Source organism: Quercus robur, chromosome 2 (assembly GCF_932294415.1).
Source record: "Quercus robur chromosome 2, dhQueRobu3.1, whole genome shotgun sequence".
Classification (NCBI taxonomy): Eukaryota; Viridiplantae; Streptophyta; class Magnoliopsida; order Fagales; family Fagaceae; genus Quercus; species Quercus robur.
The window spans coordinates 84,234,438-84,255,646 of NC_065535.1; the positions used below are offsets into that span (position 1 = coordinate 84,234,438).

General features: G+C 33.6%; 2 protein-coding genes and 1 long non-coding RNA gene across 3 annotated transcripts; 2 read left to right on the top strand and 1 right to left on the bottom strand.

Annotated features, from left to right (window-relative positions):
• The first annotated feature begins 1,537 nt into the window (after positions 1-1,537).
• Positions 1,538-4,201, top strand: LOC126715442 (uncharacterized). Its single transcript, XR_007651864.1, has 2 exons — positions 1,538-2,512; positions 3,391-4,201. It is a non-coding gene; the product is annotated as an uncharacterized LOC126715442 (long non-coding RNA).
• Positions 4,202-4,426: 225 nt separating this feature from the next.
• Positions 4,427-10,317, top strand: LOC126715445 (U11/U12 small nuclear ribonucleoprotein 25 kDa protein-like). The gene is made up of 4 exons (XM_050416044.1): positions 4,427-6,094; positions 6,321-6,417; positions 7,285-7,384; positions 9,762-10,317. The coding sequence occupies exons 1-4, from the start codon at positions 5,902-5,904 to the stop codon at positions 9,789-9,791; spliced, it is 420 nt and encodes a 139-aa protein (XP_050272001.1). The 5' UTR covers positions 4,427-5,901; the 3' UTR covers positions 9,792-10,317.
• A 3,073-nt stretch (positions 10,318-13,390) lies between these two features.
• Positions 13,391-17,972, bottom strand: LOC126715444 (serine/threonine-protein kinase PBL35-like). Its single transcript, XM_050416043.1, has 6 exons — positions 17,519-17,972; positions 16,327-16,646; positions 16,090-16,225; positions 15,391-15,524; positions 15,178-15,301; positions 13,391-14,231 (listed from the first exon to the last, which is right to left on the bottom strand). The coding sequence occupies exons 1-6, from the start codon at positions 17,637-17,639 to the stop codon at positions 13,771-13,773; spliced, it is 1,296 nt and encodes a 431-aa protein (XP_050272000.1). The 5' UTR covers positions 17,640-17,972; the 3' UTR covers positions 13,391-13,770.
• Between the last annotated feature and the right edge of the window lie 3,237 nt (positions 17,973-21,209).

A 21,209-nucleotide genomic window follows, 5' to 3' on the forward strand; every position in this document is an offset into this window, starting at 1 on the left:
GCCGGTGTCCCCGCTTTGGGTTGTTGGCTATTTTGCCTATTTGCTTAGTGCTAAAATGCGTGTGTGTGTCTTAAAGCTATCAACTTTGTACGTACCCTTCTTCCATTCCCAAACTTCTTTCTAGACAAAATCCCCTTCGCTGACATTCTGCACTCATGTTCCCAAGATTCTTTTCTCTCTCCCTCTCTTTCTCTCTCTCTCTCTCTCTCTCTCTCTCACACACACACACACACAAACACATACTATTTGACCATCTTTTATTTGCTTCTAGACTTTTAGTCTTCTAGTACTATACGTATTGATCGTTAAATGTTACTAATATCTACAACTTGTTTGGGCAGCATGGAAAAATAAGAACAAATTTAGGTTAACAACATATACACGGCGTGGAGGGTGTATTACGCTCTCAAAAACCTACTATTTTGTCCTACACTAGAAGGCATATTCTTGTTGCTTTAGATTAGACAAGGATAATTCTTTTGTGTACCATGCAAGCAAAGATTGAAAATCAACGACTTTGTTTACCTAAATAGCATGCTTTCAAGTGTTAGATAAATTATGGAATTTCATTTTAGATACGATATTAAAAGCGTGGATGGCAATTTGTTTGACAAGTGTGTTGATACAAGGCACACATATAAGCCAACTATGTTATTCTCTGTAGCATAGATTTAATGAGATGCAAGGCATGATATAATTAAAAAGGTTAGAGGATGGGTTAAAATAACAATAGAAAAAGGTTAGAGGTACAATCAAAAGGAGTTGTTTGGGGTTTTTTTGGTGGAGAATATTTCAGGTGCATGCGCAAGAAGGTGGAGTTTGATTTTATTGAGTACAAACTAAGCATGACAAACCCTAAAGTAAGTGATGCTCCCTCTTGACATCATTCCACTCACCACCTTCACCTTCCCATCCCGAGGCACAACCTAGCTCACCAGTATACATTCTCTGCCTCTCCACCCCTTCCTCTCCACACTCCACTCTTACCTTTCCTCTCTCTCTCTCTCTCTCTCTCAATGTATTTCTTCATAACCATGACTCCATGATCACTCTTAGCTACACTTTTTCTATCAAAATATAGTTGTTTGTTTAGTTTAACATGCATGTATTGATCATGGTCATTCTATCTTTGCTTATATATCATACATTTAAGCTCTTTTTTTTTTTTTTTTTTAAGCCCTAACTTCTAGGTTCCTAGTTGAAACACTTCATTTCAATCAATATCATTAGTACTGTTGTAGAAACATTCAGTGATTCATGACTAGTATTACAACTATTCTTTAAATAGTTCACCATGGATTTAGATAAAAAAATAAATATAACAATCTAAGTCTTCAACCTACATGTAACGCATATGTGCGTCAAATCATCCCTTCCTTACGCGCTTTTTATCTTCCTATCCGGATCCCTCGCTTGATTTATGGAAATACAAATACGATTGTAAGACCCCACTTGGGATATAGTATTATATTATAGAACTATAAAACTTTATCTGTTAAATTTTCCTCTAATTTTCTATTTTTAGCATATATGATAATTATAGCTAAAAAAATTTACAAATGCAATAAAAATGCATTGATAATGACTGGATTCGCAAAATATAGATCATGATTTGCATATCCCACTTCACCAATAATTACATATACCATCTACAACCACTATCTCCACCTGTTCCACCAGGTAGCCTCTTTTCCCCTACAATGGGTACCCAATATTATCATATTATTGCCTTTGGTGGAAAATGGGACCATAACTGTTATTATTTAGTCAAGTACCTTTTTTCCTTTCTGGTTGGTAATCGGTACCAGGCCCTGCAAGATATTGAAAGACAAAAAGATCACTGTACACTCTTCAGTCCTCCACATGTGCAGGCTTGAGTTTCGTCATCTGTTTCCTGTAGCATTCATTTACGGTGGAGGAACTTTTGCTTTTTTATATATGCTTTTCTTTATAGTATATAAGAGGGGAAGTTGATGGTTGATTGGGAAGCAAGGAAAGCGATGTTGGTGAGGTTCAATCCGATGACGGATTTACGTGTGGAAGTGTCGTAAAAGACGATCTCAGATTGAGCCGCGCCAATATCACTTTCTGTATGAGTTTTTTTCATTTGCTTTCCCACTCAAAAACTCAGTTTCTCTTGAACACATGTTTTAACTGATATCCAGTTTTTTACTTTTTTTGCATGATGTTGCATGTTTTGTCTTTATAATTAGACCAAAATATTTATGCTTCTATTTTTATCCCTTATATATATATATGCCACAATTTTATGTATGTCAATTGCATTAATATATGTAATATCTCTCTTCTTAAAGTATTTGTTTTTGTCTAGAGTATTCAGGTTTGAGGGTATCCCACAATATAGTGAACGTGGTTGATATAACATTGAGTTGAACTCTTCTTCTTCTTCTTTTATTTTATTTTTTTAAAATTTTGCAAGGTAAATAGGGGGAGGGTGCTGAACGCTGATGATGAGGTTCGAAACCTAGTGCCCAAATTAACATCACTAAAGGTACTGGAATCAGTGGTGTATTCTTGAACTCTAACTTACATATATATTGGTTTAAGATTTTTAAATAAGGTGGGATCCTACTATGTGTATCTAGTTCTTTAGCAAAAAAGTTCTTACCTAAAGAACTTTCTAAACTTTTTCACTCCCTAACTTCCTTTTCCCATTTATCCCTACAGCATATATTGCCTTTTCTACTTTAGAGACACATGTATGGGACACACTCCGAATAAGTTTCTAAAAGTAGAAAATCTCATCTCTCTCACTCTCTCTAAAGCATGGCTTTAAAATTCTAAAATGTGATTGGAATTTTTTTAGTATGCATGAGTCTTAAACTAATTAAACTCTTATTCTTTTGAGTGAATGTACTTTTTGTACAATATCAATCCAATAAGAGACTATTTAAATTATATATCTACATAAGTAAAATCACTCCATTGTTCAACATAACATTTGAAGGTGTGGAATAAGGTCATCATATATAAGCCAGCCCCACACCCCCCCCCCCCCCCCCCCCAAAAAAAAAAAAAAGAAGAAGTAGGATTGTCATTTGGATGTTTTTAATCTTTTACAATAATTCGTAGTAGTTCCATTCCTCACCAGGACTTGTACTAAGACATCCAGCAATCCACTAAGCAGTACGCGGTTATGCTGACCAAAAGGATTTGTGTGGGAATGAGTAGGGATTGTATTGTAGCTGTTGTATAGGGAAAATATGAACATTAATTCTACGTGGAAACGAAATCTCCCTTCTTCAGTCCTAGTTACATATATTCCTACTTATAATGATAATTTTCTTACTGTTGGGTATTTTAGTGTTGACTAATTCTATGATAAGGTTTGAATGTAATTGTTGAACCATTTTGAATTGTATTTGTTAGGTGTCCTTGAGGTTAAAGATAGAAGTTTGTTGCTCATTGGGTAAGTTTTCAGAATTTGGTCAAGCGAAATTTATGATTAGTCAAGTAAAAATAATAATTTTGGATAGAAACTTTCGCTTGAGTGAATCCTTTAAGGAAAGCACTAACTGGGTTTTCACTACTGTTTTTGTGGCCAATCATATATACTTCATAACCCTCACCTATAAGCATGGAAATTTAACCCTAATATTCAAAGAAGGATGACATCTGCACAAAACCTAAAAAACACAATTTGAAGCCTTCTAGTTATTCCTGCCTTTTATATTGCCTATGCTTGAGAGGTTTTACACTACCAAAAGATCACCTACTATGTTGTTGGAATGCTATTTGAAACCACAAAGACTATACACATCTTAAAGAAGTCTTGAAGTAATAAACAAATTGGCTTGGCAGTCGGCGAATTGATTCTCAGCATCAGGTGATTGTAAAGGATCAAAGCAAGAGTTTATAGTTGCTAGTAGAAGTGGGGAGCTGGGGTACGCTGTCTATCTACTTGTTCGAAAAGTCTAGTGAGTATCTGTACCCACAACAACCTTCATAGTGGATTTGATGAGCTAGGTTTTGCCCTGAAGTATTTTTACCTATTCGGTTTTTTCTCTGTGAACAAATCTTATCTCTATATGTATGAGTTGTTCATGTTTTTTTTTTTTTTTTTTGATAAACTGTATGAGTTGTTCATGTGATGTTATTATAAGCTTGACTATTCATGATACATTGCATATATGGACTTAATAACTGAACAAATAATTAATGAGAATTGATACTCTCTCTATCCCAAATTGTTTGGCTAGTATTCTATTTTGGAATGTCTCAAAATTATGTCCTATTTAAAAGTCAAACACTATTAATTTACTAACATATCTTTTATGTCCTTAATTTATTTGTGAGAATAGTTTTTTTTTTTTTAAATTAAAAACCTAAATTCTGAAATCCACTATACATGCTATCCTTATTCAAATTTAAAAATTAAAAAAAAAAAAAAACCTTCAACAAAAAAAACAAATTTGTTTGAGGTTAATTTAGGAAATTTCTAACTTTTTTCAAAAAGATAAGGTAGTTAATAATGTTTTCCTAAATAATTGAGTTTTTCTAACTAGATCAAACAATTTGGGACGAAAAGAGTATATAGTGAGCCGTATTATAGGATAGGAATGTGAACACATTTTTCAATAACTATAAAAAATACAACCAAGAAGGACTATTCCATCTAATTCCATTTCTAGGTGTTGATTTTTATAGAGAAAATGTTTGGCACTAAACATGTTTGAAGCCTTAGACTTCAACCCTTAATAAGAAGATGACATACGTTCTTGTCATGTGAAAAATACATAACTCACTTGGTTAGTTTGGTTAGGTATAATTAAGTGAATCATATATATTGCACATGAAAAAAACACTTATAATCTTTCTATATTGTAAGTTGAAACTTAAGACTTCAAACAAGTTTAGAGCCAAACTAATTTATCTTTCTTATAGACACCTTAGGTGATCATGTGTGTGGATCTTACAACTACCTACAAATTGAAAAGACAAAATTTCATGGATATGGGCCTGAGATTTCACCCTGGACTATGGAGTCTTTTTTTTTTCCCCCTTATCTTCTTTCTTTCTTCCACTTAACAAAAGCCTTAACCCAATAGAAGAGGACTAGGTGAGGAGTGCTAAGTTCCCATCTAACCGATCTCTAACTACACATATTTGTTCTTTTTCTCTCTTAAAAAAAAACTTTTTGTCTTTTCTCCTTTTTTTTTTTTTTTTTTTTTAAGGCAATGATACCTGGCATTGGCATGTAGCTAGCTCGCGTCAAAATAACCAACTTGTTATTTTTGATGAATTCTTATCTTGTCCTGTTAAGATAAAGGTCAGAGAATATGTACACATGACGTCAAAAAAAAAAAAAGGTCAGAGAATATGTACACATCAAAGGTACAGAAATCGTGTGTATATATATTAACTTTTTTCTTTCCCTTTTTTTAAGGCAGTCTGGCCTGGCATGTATTTTTTTAGTGTAGCCATACGTATTGTTATTTTGATGAATTCTTATCTTGTCCCATTAATTAAAGGAAAAAAAGTGGGTCCAGGACTCTAGGGATTATATATTGTGCACATCAAAAGTATATGAATAGTACATATATATAATAACAATAATAATTTCACTAACTAAAAAATATTCTGTCCGTCATATGATAGCTATATATATATAATCATTTGTGTTTAAGAAATTAAATAAAGAAGATATATCTAAACTACGTCGTTAATTTAGTCCTTTGTTGAACATAATTAAATAACTGTCTCCGTCTTCAAAGCCTAACCGACCAACTAAGAAAGAATGTATCTCTAACACTTTGACCTCTTCTGGGTTTTACTTTAACCCCCATATATAGAACCTGCATGTGCAGAATATACATAATTATCAAAAGGCCCTAACCTTAAACCCATTTAGGGTAGGGGTTAGAGGCTTATTAATTGGCAATGCATATACATATGGGATCAGCTACAGGTCCTCATGATGATGACTGCTTGCCCAGAACATCACAAAAAGACTACTCGCCCAAATCTCGTCGTGGTCAATTGCTAAACGCGTGGAAAAGTACATTAACATACCAAAGGTTACCTAAAGAGCCTCTCAACCTCTCAATTCTCAAATTGGATGGCTCATGCTTTGGTATATATACTTTCTCCCATTCAATATTGTTGTGTATATATATATATGTGCATGAATTGTGTAATATTGCATGCATGCATGCAGGCAGGTACGTACATGTATATAGAAATGCATGCGTATATATTAATTGCTGTTAATGTACAAGATATATATATATATATATATGCATAAGTTTGTTAATTTGGATGTGATTACATATCGGAAAATTTTAATTAATGTCAAGCAGGGGTGCAAGTTGGGAGGAAGGCAACAATAGCGGAACTGAAAGAGGCGGTGGAAGAGGTTTTTACTGGTCAGTTTACGCCGGATGGAGAAATTTCATGGTAAGTATTGAATTGTCAGCTATATATTAGACCTTTTTTTTTTAATAAATTTTTTGGGAACCAAAATAGGATGAAGCAATTAAGCATTAAAAAATAATAATTGCGATGCATATGGATATATATGGTAAATGTCACTAGTATATTTTTGTGGAAATTAATTCTATTGAGCTTTATACTAATTAAACCAAACTATATGACAAAACCTTGACTAAATTTCTTTTTCCTTTTCGGTTTCTTTTCTAATTTCTTCAATATTCCAGGCATAAACTGTATGATTAAGGGTTTTCTTTTGAAAGCAAGCAGGAACTTTTATTAGAACATAGTATCAAACTCAGTTACAGAAGTCATAGTCCAAAGGCATATTAGTATACAATCACAGTTGTGGATACAAAGAAAAAAAATACATCAACTAATAAGAACACAGCTACAGCTACAATAATTCAATCAGCTTTAACCCAATAACAGCATAAAGCCTAAAACAGAATGAATGAACCTTTCTTTAGCAGCTACATGCGTTTTTAGTTTAGACTTGATGGACTAGACAATACTTATTTTAGACTTGACTTGTTCACCAAAGACAATTTTGTTTCTTAATTTAAATCCAAATATGCATGGTAGGCTGTAGCTCCCCCATGAGAGCTTACTAATAACAGCTTGTAGATTACTCCCTTTCCATTTGTTAATATCCTAATCGACCACATTTTCCCATTCAATTGGTGGGTTAGAGTTCAAACAAATATCCATGGTCTTTTTCCAAACTCTCTTTGTGAAACCACACTCAAAGAACAAATAATCTCTGCAGTCAATATTCTCAGGCCATATTAAGTATATAAAATCCCATTCGGGTGCCACCAAATTTGTGTGCAGGTCTCATGTATGGGGTCATTTTTGCTTAAGCTACCAAGGCCAGAAACTAGTTGATGACAAAGCATATATCCGGCTATTTGGAATCAAGGATGGGGTTCAGGTTTGCTATATATTCCATCTTCTTGTTTGGAGTTTGAGAATGTATATATATACTAGTCATATGAATGGATTCTCGTACGTTGTTTGGTGGTAGCACGACGTTTTCAAGCTCAATTAGTCAGATTCTATTCATTTTTGCTTTCTAATCAAGTTGAACTGTTTAGATCAGGATCTTCATATAAAATAAATTTTGAGACAATAGAATATTTTACAATGATTGATTTGTAGAAAGTAATTTTGTAATATGTATTTAGCCTAAAAATGCTTCACTGATGACAGAAAAGTTACTCACTTGGTAAAATATTGCAAGTTAGACAACGATAATACTCTTTCGAGAGTGGAGAGCAGTATTTCACATACATACAATACATGTCATTATGTCAATGTTAAAATAAGAAGGAAAAAACAAAAGATTTAGAGAGAGAATGAAAGAGCAAAAACAAGAGTTTACTTGGTTTGGCCTATTAACCTATGTTCATGACAAAAAGTTTTTAGTAACTACATTTTTACTATTTTATACCACATATTATAATAACACAATATAAGGTATATATATAGACAATGGTTGACCTATAAGGGTCATTGATTATTTTTGAATCAATGATAATTGATATGTCTTAATTTAGGGTATAATAAGAGACAAACAATAAGGTACATGTATAGTAAAACATAAAAGTTAGATATATTAAGCTATATAAAACGTGTGCATATACTAACAACCCCTCAAACTCAAGGTAATTTTGAGTTTGGAATTTTAATCTTGTGAAGAAAACCATAACCATGAATGATTTGATTGGATGTAAAATGGATTTGGCAATTTGGAATGAATTGTGCCAAAAATTGACTCTGGCAACAAATAGTGACAATCAATTAGTATTTGGAGAATGATTGTACCAATGACCAAAGAATGGCTACTATGGCCGGAGGATAGCTACACTGTTAACCTAAGGAATATCAACATATATAGGCCGACGTTTTGGTGAAGAATATGAATGAGTTGATGGATTTCACATAGATTAAATCCAAAAAAAAAATCAGTAATGCACAAATTAAGGTGACTTAAGAGTCTCAAATGTGAAAACAAGCCTTAAAATCGGAATCTACTGAAAACATGAATTAGGAAAGTGCCCTACCAAGAGAGAAGCAGTTATGAAGGATGTTGGGGTACGTAGTGGTTGATTATGATTGTTTAGAATGATAGTCGGTAGTGCTTGCAGTCCAAACAATGATTAGTAGTAAGCCGAGTGATGGTCAATGATGAGCTACTTGAATCTCATGGAAGGCCACATAAAAGTGACTCTGATATCATGTTTAAATAAAAATAAAGAAAAAAAAAATTTATATAAAGAAAGAGAGATTGGAAGTAGTAAGCGTTTATGTGATTTAGCATGATGATTTATGTCCACAAAGAAAAATCTTTAGATTTTTATATTCTAAATTGGGCATATCAAGAAGCCAATATAGGGCGTATATACACATAATGATTGAATTATACGAGTCTAATTTGATATGCCTTGATCTATGGCATATGCAATGTCTAAGATACATACATAACAAAAATATAGAGAGAAAATACATCAAGTCATATAAAACATGTGTATATACTAGCATTCTAATACCAAAAGATGTGTATATACTAGCAGTCAAAAACCAAAAGTATTGTAAGACCTGAAAGCAAATCACATGTGTATGGCTTAGTATATCGAGACCGCTAACTTAGATAAATCTTCTCTAGATCTCATGACAATATTGTTGTTGGACAATGGTAGGATTTCGTAAGTTAAAGGCTATTCAAGGGACCCTTTTTTTTTTTTTTTTTTGACAAAATGCCGGGTACTTTTTGGATCACCACTTCTCACCTTTTTGAAGTGGAAGATCTAGAACAAATCCCGATTGTTTTCAAGCTTTTTTTGTACAGAAAGGTGATATGTTAACCATTTAGGCATTAATTAAGGACTAAATATGAGGTGAAGTTCCTTGCTTGAGGCTTGGTCATCTTTTTAATGTCTATTCCTATAAGAGAGGAAAACACCTCTAGCTACTTTTTAGTGTCAAAGACCACCAGGGAGGTTACTCTATCCTTTAAGTAAAGGGAATATTTTACGAGTCATTATATTTGATGGAGAGATTCCTTTGCTGAGAAGTATGTATAGACTGTATAATTCAATTGGATTTTGGTATTCACTAGAATGAGAAAGAAAAATCAATTTGAAATTAGTCTCCTGCAGATTTTCCCGCAATATGTTTCAAGTTTTTAAGAATGTTGATCTATATGAAATTTTCTCTCTGTACGCATGTGTATAACTAAAGGATCATGGTTCAATTAACAGCTGCTTAGGTGATTTGGCTAATAATTCTTATTTTTTTGAAAAATGCAGCTTTGTTTTTGCCCGGTATCTTTCAATTAACCGTGGCCAAGACAAGAGACCAATAAAGCATAGAACTGCTGCTTATCAACATTCAACAGCTTGTGGACTTGTGGTTGAAATGATTAACACATTAATGCTAGAAGGCTTGTTGATGGATCTTGCTGAATCCTTTACCTAGGGCTACCGATGATGATGGACTGAAAGCAATCACTTCGTCTGTTAGTGTTGGCGCATATGTGTTTGGATTAACTTTTTGTTGAAAAGCTTATTTGTTGAAAATTGATAAAAGTACAGTTGTATATAAAAAAGTAAGGTTTCTAAAAAATATTTGCAAATAAATAAGCTTTAAGAGAAAAACAAAAAAAAAAGGCTAATCCAAATGCATTACTGAAGGATGCTGATCAATGAAGATATATACTACCTCAGAGTGCCAATATTATGAAATCGATGACAGGAATTTTGATGTGGAATTCATGTTGGCACACTTCTTGAAGGGCGATTTTCATGCTCCAAATTTGTTGTGTGAGGGGAAATTGAGTAGTAGAGGGAATAGGTATAAAAATAATAAATAAATAAAAACCCTACACTAGCCCTTAATATTTTCTGGGAATTGTTTAGGAGGCATACTACTAATGGTATTCTCAGCTGAGTCTATGAAAATGACTGGGACAAAGAGGCAAACTGCACTGTTCCATTTTCAGAGCATATAGCGCCTACTTAGCATATTGAGCTTTCTTGAGGTGCCTGAAAATTTTTTGGTTTTTTTCTTTATGCAAAAGAGAAAGGGAAAAATAATTTCCATTTTGTGGGAGTGAACCTGATAATAAGTTGGCCTTAGCCTAGACAGTTTTCAGATTTTCATCTCTAAGTCAGGTTTAATTCAATGACAAAGTTTAATTACAAAATTAGTTGTAACTTAAGGTTACAACCTTACTCAATATTTTTTTATTAGAGATGAATTTTGACAAATCTACCATTGGATTATATGTTCCTCTCTAATTCTCCATGCTTGCAAAATTTCTAAAAAATTAAAGATCAATAACCATGTCATCAATAAATAGTTTAAATTGCAGGTTTTTATTGCTTAAAATTATGCATAAAATATAAGCTTATAGATCATATAGTAAATAATATTCGATTGACACAAAATTTGACATGTGTAATCAGAGCGTAAAGAACATGCAATTCAACGGTTAAATTTACAAAATATGTAGTAATGTTTATTTTATTGAGTAAGATTGTAGTTTTAGATTACAACCAATTTTGTAGCTAAATTTTGTCCTCAATGTACATATATTTTTGGCTTAGTCTATCTATCCATTGATGGCTTGTCTTCTTTTGCTTTAATTCTTCATGATGTGTTTGAACATGTTGCAATTGAAAGTAAAATAATGATGAGAGAGTGTCTGAACTCCTGATGGGGTCTGGATTCTAAACTTCATCGTTGTGAGTTTAATATAGCATGGATTGCATGCATCACAACTTGCTATTGTAGGGTAATTGGGAGTTTTTATTATAGTCATTGTCCACAAGATTAAGGTACATCAATCAAACAAGCATACTGAAAATATGGAAAAAAAAAATTAGTATGAGAGTATTGCACATTTGAAATTCTTTTTTATATGAATGTACATCTGAATACTTGAAAATATCCGAGAAGGAGACCCTCATGATTCGAACTGTAGAATTTTTAGACAGATGAACCAATCGCTCAAAAAACTCAAAGCTAATTTAGGAAGACCATTAATACATATAAGTTGGCATATATAACACGTCCATTAATTTGCTGGCTCTAAACATGAAGGTGAAATAGTTTTCTCATCCATGCAGATTAACAGAAACCAAGAGAAGAATCACAACACCCAGCAAGACATTACAATGGTGGTAAACTGGTAAACCAAAGAGAGTCGTGAATGGATGACTACTCAGTGCATGTTCCACTATGATTTTGTATAGATGGTACAGGAAACAATCACTGGGACACTCCAAAATATTACCTTACCGGAACGGCCTGATATTACATATTCATAGTCTCATTTAAAGCTGGGAGATTCTATTATGGTTTATGGGTATAAACCCAAGTCAACTTAGCTTGAATATATAGGCACTCTGACTAGAGCTCGGTGGTAATTTATGAAACTATTTAGTGAAAGTTCTCATTTTTAGATAGGGATACTTAAGATCTGATCAACTTTAGAGGGACCATTGTTTTTATAATACCCAAATCAAAATTTCTGGTGGTGAACTAGGGCTCTAAACATATTTATTATTTAGACTGCTTTTAAAAGTGATCAAGTTTGGTTGTAATTTCCTCTAAGCTGTTACTGTAGCACAGATTTCCTGAATGAAAATTGGAAACTAGTTTGTATTGGGAGATTATTTGAGATCACCGACTGATAGTTATTCTTGGAAGGATGTCTGCAATGGTTACATTGTGACAGAGCTTGGTAAGTACTGCCATTAAAAGTCAAGAATTATTATAGACAACACTCAAAAATTTGAAAATAAAAAAAAGGGAGGAGAAAGGTAAAGAAGACTCAATGTAGCAATCATCCACAGAGAAGAAAAGTTCACTTTAGTTTAGAAAAGAAACACTTTGCATCTGCTCCCTAAATCACTCAAATTTACAATACTCGAGTTTTCTTTATTTTCAAGACAAAAAGGCATTTGTCAATCATTTTTCCAGGGCATAGACACCTATAAAATGACATGTACAGGGTTCTTTCTATAAAGAAGGTGCAATTGACAGGATATTGAGGATATTCCTAGCTAGCTTTAGTTCCTACAGATGTAAAAACCATGAAATGCTTTTTTTCTTTTGGGCGAGGTAAGGAGACCCTTTGTTGCTTCCTTGCACAATAACATTACAAAGACAGGGACACTCTAATGTCAGGGACTGGACAAGTATAGTTCATGTTGTTTACCAGCTGACAGCTATAAAGGAAGCTACAAGTGATATGTCCATCAAAAGTAATCCCGGCTAGCTTTAAAGTAACATATAAAAATTTTCAGGTTGGTATAGTTATGGCTGTAATGACTGTTGAACTTGAACCTCAAAAGAAGAAAATAGCTTCTTATTTGGGAAGACAGAAAGCTAAAAAGGGTCAGAGTGGTCTCATACAGGTAAAAGATAGAAGTGCTGCTAGTGGCATCGTCATTTTCCTCTTTGTTGGCAAGGCTACTTTGGAGAGTTATTGCTGCTTGAGTCCTTTTGAGATTAGGTGGTTAACACTCTTTAGTGCAACTAGAAATATGTCCTTTCTAGCTAGAAATGAGGCATGGAAAAATTTAAAGCTAAAAAAGATCCTAGTCTTATGTGACATCAAAAACATGTGAAGGCAAAATGAATGTCATGGATATTTATGCTTTGCATAAAGACATATATGCTTTGTATCTTTCTAAGCAGCATATGCTTTGATTTTTTGCTGGAAAGCTTGTTTGCCCGGAACATGACATGGATAGATGCTGGGGTTTGATGGTCCAGCTCCAATGACTCTCTGCCCACATAGACTTCTGTATTGATTGAGCCCAGATAAATCTTGGTATTTAGCTAATATATAAAATTCCTAGTTGAAGCAAACTCTAAATGATTGGCAAAAAGTGGATCAAATTCTAGGAGTAAAATTCTGTAGAATGAATTGAAGCATAATACCTTGACTACATTAAATAGAATAATGAAATTACCACAACTCAAAGCAGTTGGAAAAATCAGGCAGTTGCAAATAACAATCTTGGAAATGACAGGTTTTATCTAATTACAGGAGATAGCTCAATTACAACACAGGCAAATTGTGAGGAATGTTCCAAATTGATGGTTAGTTTTTTAACGTAAGGGTTTAAGAAAAGGAAACTGATGTACCTTTCCTAATCCATTGTCCCTGATGCTCTGGCAAAATTCAAACACCCAAAAATTATATAAGCTTGAAATATAGTCTTCAGACATCCCAGTTAAAACAGGTGGCATCCAAACTTTTGTTTCATCAAATAGTTGAGCCAATAAAAGGGATGCGATTGCTCATCATCTATAAAGCTGTTTGCCGGTATTCAGTGGAGAGTCTCTGATGCTCTTGCAATGGGTGTATGTGATCTGTGGAGTTCCATCTGACTTCTTCTTGCGTCTCCCTTGTTGAGATAATCGAGAATGGTGAGATAAGATGGCAAGGTCATTAAGATCTTGCAATGGAGTCAGAACCTTAACAACTTCATCCATGGTGGGGCGCGATTTTGAGTCCCTACTAAGGCAGTTGTAAGCTAACTGAGAGACTTTCTGCACTCCTCTAAGAGAGTAATTCAGTTCCAAGCGGGGATCCACCAGTTGATAAGGCGGCTTTCGCTTGTTGTCAGCTAGATATGGCCGAGCCCATGTAACAAGATTTTGTTCCCCACTAGGACGTTTCTTGTCCATTGATCTTCTGCCCGTTAAAATTTCAAGAAGCACAACTCCAAAGCTGTAAACGTCACTTTTAGATGTCAAGTGTCCTGGGGAAAGAAGAGCCAAAATTGTAAAATTGGTTAGATCTCAAACTTCTTACGGTACAAGAAATACATGAGATGACTTGCTTGTGAGCCAAAAACCTGAAGCATCTGAACTGCAAAGAACTTAAGTATTTGGGGTTGCAGGACCAACTAATTAGATAGTCAATGCTAAATGCAACATCATTATCAGATTGATATGAAATATCTCATTTGATGAACTTAATTGGATTCTCTTCAAGTAAATCTTTCACTGGCTAATCTGACATCATAAAATCAGTACCTCAAGATCAATTTAGTCATCCTACAATTAGCCATGTGAAGGTAAAAGAAGTTTCTATTGAATCCTCATATTTGTCATGCAAGTAGAAGTACAAAACACAGGGTTTAAAGGTCCAAATACTCAAAAATTGAAAATTTTTCTGAACCATGTGCCTGTGTGTCCATGCACTGATGCAAACACATTCAAAAAAAACTCATATGATTTTTGTAGCTTTTAAGTGAGTGTATACTTGACCCTAGAAATCAGGTCATTTAGGTTCTGATGAAGTCAGTCATGATCATAAATGAACACATTGGTGATTTTAGAGATGACACAATGTCTTATCACCAACTTCAGTGTGTAGTCAATCACCTTATCTGCTATCTGAATGCCTCACTAAATCTTGCTATGAAGTCTTCTGACCATTAATTATTAACTATATTAAAGCCTGAATCTATATTTTTGAACTTGTCCTTAAGCATCCAGATTTTTTTATGGTTCAAGATTGAATACAAATGCCTACTTGTACAAATGGTATCCAAGCTTGTAAATATTTCTGCTCTTGTATATAGATATTCAACCTTATTATAGCTTGTAGGATTTCCTCTGATACCGAACAGAAGGCTTGTACGGTACATGAGAGTTTGAAAACTTTCAATAAGTTCAAAATTTCTTCTAGCACCTTCTTACCTGTCATTACATATTCTGGAGCAGCATACCCATAAGTTCCAACAACCCTGGTAGAGACATGCGTTTTGTCTCCTCGTGGCCCGGCTTTGGCTAGACCAAAATCTGAAAGCTTTGCATTATACTCCTATAGAAGACAATCCCTATATAGTATTAACAACTAAGTGTAACAAAAAATTTAAAATTCATCATTCACTAATATGATTATTTACGTACCGAATCAAGCAATATGTTGGATGTCTTGAAGTCTCTATATATGACTGGTTCTGGACCATTATGGAGGAAGGCCAATCCTTTTGCTGCGCCAAGTGCAATCTTAATCCTATTGGACCACGGAAGAGGTATGGTCCCTTCAAAAATTTTGACAAAATCAGCATTGTTTTAATACAACATTGTGAAGTTGCATGATCATGTGAAAAATACAAGATTATACAAAATTTAAATAATTAAAAAAAAAAAAAGGCAAGAGAAAAGAAAAGAAAAGAAAAAGTTAAATTGACGGCATTATCTTAATTTAAGCATCTATCAATCTTTGATCTAGAAGAATTGTTGTAAAAACATAGAACATATCTATAGGCTTATACTCCTAAAGAAAAATCAAACTTCAACATGGAAGGGATTTTAGGATTCAATGATTGCATTACATATCGGAGAGAAACTAGAGAAAAAAGGGGGAAATTAAATATTGGAGTAAGATGAACAAATATTCCATGTTTCATAAGAAACTAAAATTTATTGTAGCAATATCACTTATGTTTCAGAAGACAAATTCTTTTAATTAAAATTTAGAAAATAGTAATGCCAAGCAACTTTCTCATTGCAGTTTTCCAGAATAAACACCACAATATAAAAGTTTAGCAAGATGAGTTGCAATAAAAATTTGAAGTAGGAAGGTTAAACCATAGCTACACTCACTTCTAAAAAGATGGTTCTCAAGACTTCCACGGGTCATAAATTCATAAACAAGCAGCCGTTGATCATCTTCAATGCAGTACCCAATAAGCTTAACGAGATTGGGATGGTGAAGCTGTCCAAGAAAGTCAACCTCAGCCTGCATTAAGTAAGTGACAGTTACACTCCCAATTTCCAGCATCTCACTAACAATTTACTTTTGACATCAATCTACTAACCCAAAGCAGATATTCTACTAACCACCCATTCTCTATGGCCCTGCAGACCATCCGGCTTCAAGCTTTTGACCGCAACTGTAATTCCTGACCCGGGCTTTGCTGGTGCTGTCCCATTTTCCTCAATCCATCCTTTGAACACATATCCAAATCCACCCTCCCCAAGAATACTATCGGGTCTGAAATTTCCGGTAGCAGCTTTTAGTTCCTGAAAAGAAAATTGGAGCAGCTGGCATGGAGTTTTGCTTTCTGATGTTGGTGGATTAGGCTTATCCGATGATAGCTGAGCTTCATTGGGAGCACAGAGTTCTCTGTTGCTAGCATTTAGATATCGTGTTTCAGTCGCTGCATTGGCAGAATGATTGTCAAAAGTTCTGATTTAATCAAAACCCCTCTCATAAAAAAAATACATGATAGATGTCAAATTAGCTTGCTTTGAGCTACAAAGGCTTCACAAAGAACATCAACAAACTCAGCAGAAATGAACTATTACAATCAACATCTCAATTGGACTAGAATAGACACATGAGAACTCATATTTTGCAAAACTTGGGAATTCAGTGAGATGTCAAGGTGGCATGAAAAATTTTGCAGCTTTATCTGTTAAAGCTTGACTACTTTCCATATGAAGTACCAAGGCCTTAGATGATCCAAAGAACAGAATTATCAATTATGCAGCTATTAGAAGAAAAATTAGTTAACTCTCAATTGTCACAATATTTCTTCTCACACAGAACAAGAAAATTTGTATTTTGTAGCTAGAACTAAAGAAAATGATGATATTAGAATAACTAGCAGAGACCCAGTTTGGGATCTGTTTTCTACTTCACAACTACATCATGATCTCACAATATACAGGAGTCCTTATCAGAACTCAAAATTTAAATGGTTTGTAGAAAACAGGGGAATTGAGTAAATTACCTTTCAAATCCAAGTTCCACAGAAAATGAGTTGAATTACTTTAGAATTTGATAGAGAGAGAGAGAGACAGAGAGAGAGAGAGATAGATAGAGAGAGAGAGAGTCTCACAGAATGTAAAAACAGAGGAGACCCATATGAAGGCAGAAATGGAGCATTTTCTGAGATAAGTTATATCAATCTTGCAGATTTAAAAGTAGCAGAAAGTACTAAAATTGGGTACCAAAAATAGAGTAACACACATATTTGTATGTTTGTGATAGAGAGTGTGTGTTTATACATATATATAAAAGAAATACCTGCGTCATAAACTAGACTAGTACGAGGGATAGTGTTGGCAGAGTCTTTAGAAGCAGAGGACTTGCAGGAACCTCTAACGCCGCGTTTCAACACAGCCCAGCACCCACACTTCTTCTCCATAGCTCTCTCTTCTGCTGCTTCTTTTCGCTGATTCTCTTAACTTTGATGCGTTCCCATTATAATAATTGGATGAGAGCGGTGAGAAAAGAAGGAATCAGCCATGGTTGTGAGGGAAGAGAACAGAGGAGAAGAAGGGAAAGAGGCAAATAGAGAGAGAGAGACAGAGAGAGTACAAAAGATAGAGAGAGAGTGAGAAAGTGTTATGGTTGTTGTTGCTGCTGCTGTTGGAGATTGCAGGCATCATCATCGCCATCATCGCAGTGTGTACAAAAAGAACTTTTTTCCCACCACCTTTTGTGTGGGGATGGGATCATGGGAATTCCTCTCTCTCTCTCTCTCACTCTCTCTCTAAAATGACAAAATTACCAAAAACATTGTGTCTTTTATCTTTGTTCTAATTTGACAAATATTTATATTAATCACAAATAATAATAATGCCATGGACACTCCATAAAAAAAAAATAAAAAAAAATGCCATAGACACAATTTTTTTTCTCATCAAATTTCACACTCAACTGAAGTGATTAACTCTAAGAGGTGGATCTATGAGTGTTAATTGTGTCTACTATTATCTGTGATTCTGTATTAACAATTAGAAATTTTTTTGTAAAAAAAATTGTATCCATATCTTTATTATACCCACAAAACATTACATCAAAAAAAGTTTTATTTGGTGATTATGGAAACCTATCAATCACTTTGTAAGGATATTTCTTTTTTGTTTTCTTCTACAAAATTAAGAAAATGCAAGAGGATTTCTTCCTAAGATATTGATTGATGCCTCCCTTTATGAACATTAATGTTTTATGGAAAATATTAAGATATTATTTTTAAAATTCCTATTTCATGCCGTATTCCTTTTGATGAAAACTATTAGTTAAATTGTATAATTAGTTCTCGACAAGTCTTTAACGTCATTTGATTAATAGAAAATGCTAATGTAATTCAATAAATTGAAGTTAGTTTGATGACGTGGAACCTATGATGTAACATGAAATCCTTTTGATACATCGTCATTTTCCATAAATTCAATAACAATAAGAATATTTTTGAAACAATTTAATAATTATAGGATTAAATTGAAACATTTTAAAGTATAAGAGTTATTTTGAAAGAAAAAAATGTCAACCTTTTTTTTTTTTTTTTTTTTTTTAAAGAAACAAAAATTGTCAAACTTTGTGGACTAAACCATGCAATTTAGTTGAAACTATACTGGGTCCGTTTGGATTGAGCTTATTTTTACTGAAATTGAAAACTGAAACTGAAAACACTGTAGCGAAATAATTTTTAAATGTATAAATAGTGCTGTGAGACCCATTTTTAATAAAAAAATTGCTGAAAAGTGTAATTTGTGAGACCCGTGAACAGTACACGGGTGCACTGTTCACAGTTGACAAGTCAACTATTGCGGGCTGAACAAAAAAAAAAAAAAAAAAAAAAAAAAGATAAAAACGCAGAACAGAAACGCAAACGCCAGAATCAGTGCAATCCAAACAGATACACTATCATGTAAACTCCAATAATAAATGGTATATCTTGCACCATCGAGGGTGGTGGTCTATTGACATTGGGCTTACCCTCCCCCCCCAAAGGTTTGGTGGGTGGTAGTTCCTAATGTTAAATAAAAAATAGGAAGCACTTGAAATTATTTCCATGTCATTAGTCCAATGTTCACTAGTACCTTTGATGGAATACAAATTATTTGTACCATTTTTTGTATTTCACTTTATATTCTAACAATCACAACTTGTCATGTATTTGTTTAACTTTCCTTATAAAATAGCCAAAGTTTAAAATGAAAAAAAAAAATATGACAAGTTGTAATTGATGGAATATAAAATGAAATTCAAAATGTGGTATAGATGATTTGTATTCCCTTTGGTGAGGTTGGGTCAAGCTATGGCTTAAACAATTCACTTTTTGCAGGCTTAACCCCAATTGATAGGATGCTACTATAATTTTTTTTTTTTTTTTTTTGAGAAACAAATACACACACATAAGTGAGAGAAAAATGAGTTCTAATACAAAAGTACACCATAACTTCACTCAAATGTCATGGTAACTTTTAAGGGAGGGTGGGGCAAGTTATGCTACACACAACATACTCTCTTAAGTAATGTGAGACAATTGCTCATTCTTTTTTTTTGAGAAACAAATACACACACACACACAAGGAAACATACTCTCTTAAGTAATGTGAGACAATTGCTCATTCTTTTTTTTTGAGAAACAAATACACACACACACACAAGGGAGATGAAAAGGTGTTCTAACACAAAGACACACTACAATTCCACTCAAAAGTTCATGGTAACTTTTAAAGGAGGGTGGGGTAAGTTATACTATACATAGCACACTCTCTTAAGCAATGTGAGATAATTGCCTTTTTTTTTTTTTTTTTGAGAAACAAATACACACACAAGGGAGAGGGAAAGAATGCTACTATAGTTATGCCTAAGTAGAATGCTACATTTGGCAGCCTCGTCCTACCATTTTTTATTTATTTATTTTTGGTTTATAAAAAAAACATTGGTATACCTTGCTTTATGGGAGTCAACTCCATAAATCATGTATTTATGCTTAATAAGCCTCTAATAAAAAAATAAAAGTAAACTTTATGCTTTATTTAGCTACCATTGTTTGGGGAGAGATATAAGTGTTTGATTGAGACCTTGTAGCAATTTAGGGAAATGGACCATATGGATGCCTCTATTTCATGTGGCCAACTTCCTAAGTTTAGTCCTACTTGCTTATATATGGTAAAATATTGCCTGAAAACTGCTTGACAATTGACCTGAAGTTAGTTTGAGTTCCATATTTGGTGAAGAACATAATAACAACTAGCCTCCTTGCACTATAGGCATTTTTTTTTTTTTTTTTGAATTTGATTTATCCCTCAATCTTTTATAGAAGACAACAGTCAAGAGTGGCATTTAACCAATGGTTTTTATTTTTATTTTTATTTTTAACCAATGGTTGTATGAACAATTTTATTTTAATTTATTTTTAAGGTTAGGTTAAATATATAACAAGTAGGTTAAGCAGAAAAGCAATAATTTCAAAGATGGGGGGAGAGTACGGACGTAATATCCCCACCGAATAAAGGAGGAAAATAGAAACTATACCCGAGATCTTTGAGAACTGACATTCAAGCTTTGAATCAAAAAAGAAACAATAAATAAATAGGAGATAAAAATAGAATAATATTCTTGACTGAAACTAGGATCTTGGCATTAAAAAAAAAAAAATGAAGAATATGAACCAATAAAGTTTTAGTGGATTTGCTTCAGTTTCCAGAAGGTTTCCACACACTGCCAATCAGTAATTTGCCTTGAAATTAAGCAACTAAGATTAACGTTCATACTATTTAACGTACGCAAGCATTTTGATTTCCAAAAAGACAAAAAAAAACAACAAGGATGGCATATTTTTAGAGGTAGCATGATATGCACCACTATGTTATTCTCCATTATTAGGAAATGGGACTTTGCTTTGGTCCTGAGGTTTTCTTTCACTTTTGGATTTCACTTTCTTGACTTGGATCTCTCTCTCTCTCTCTCTCTCTCTCTC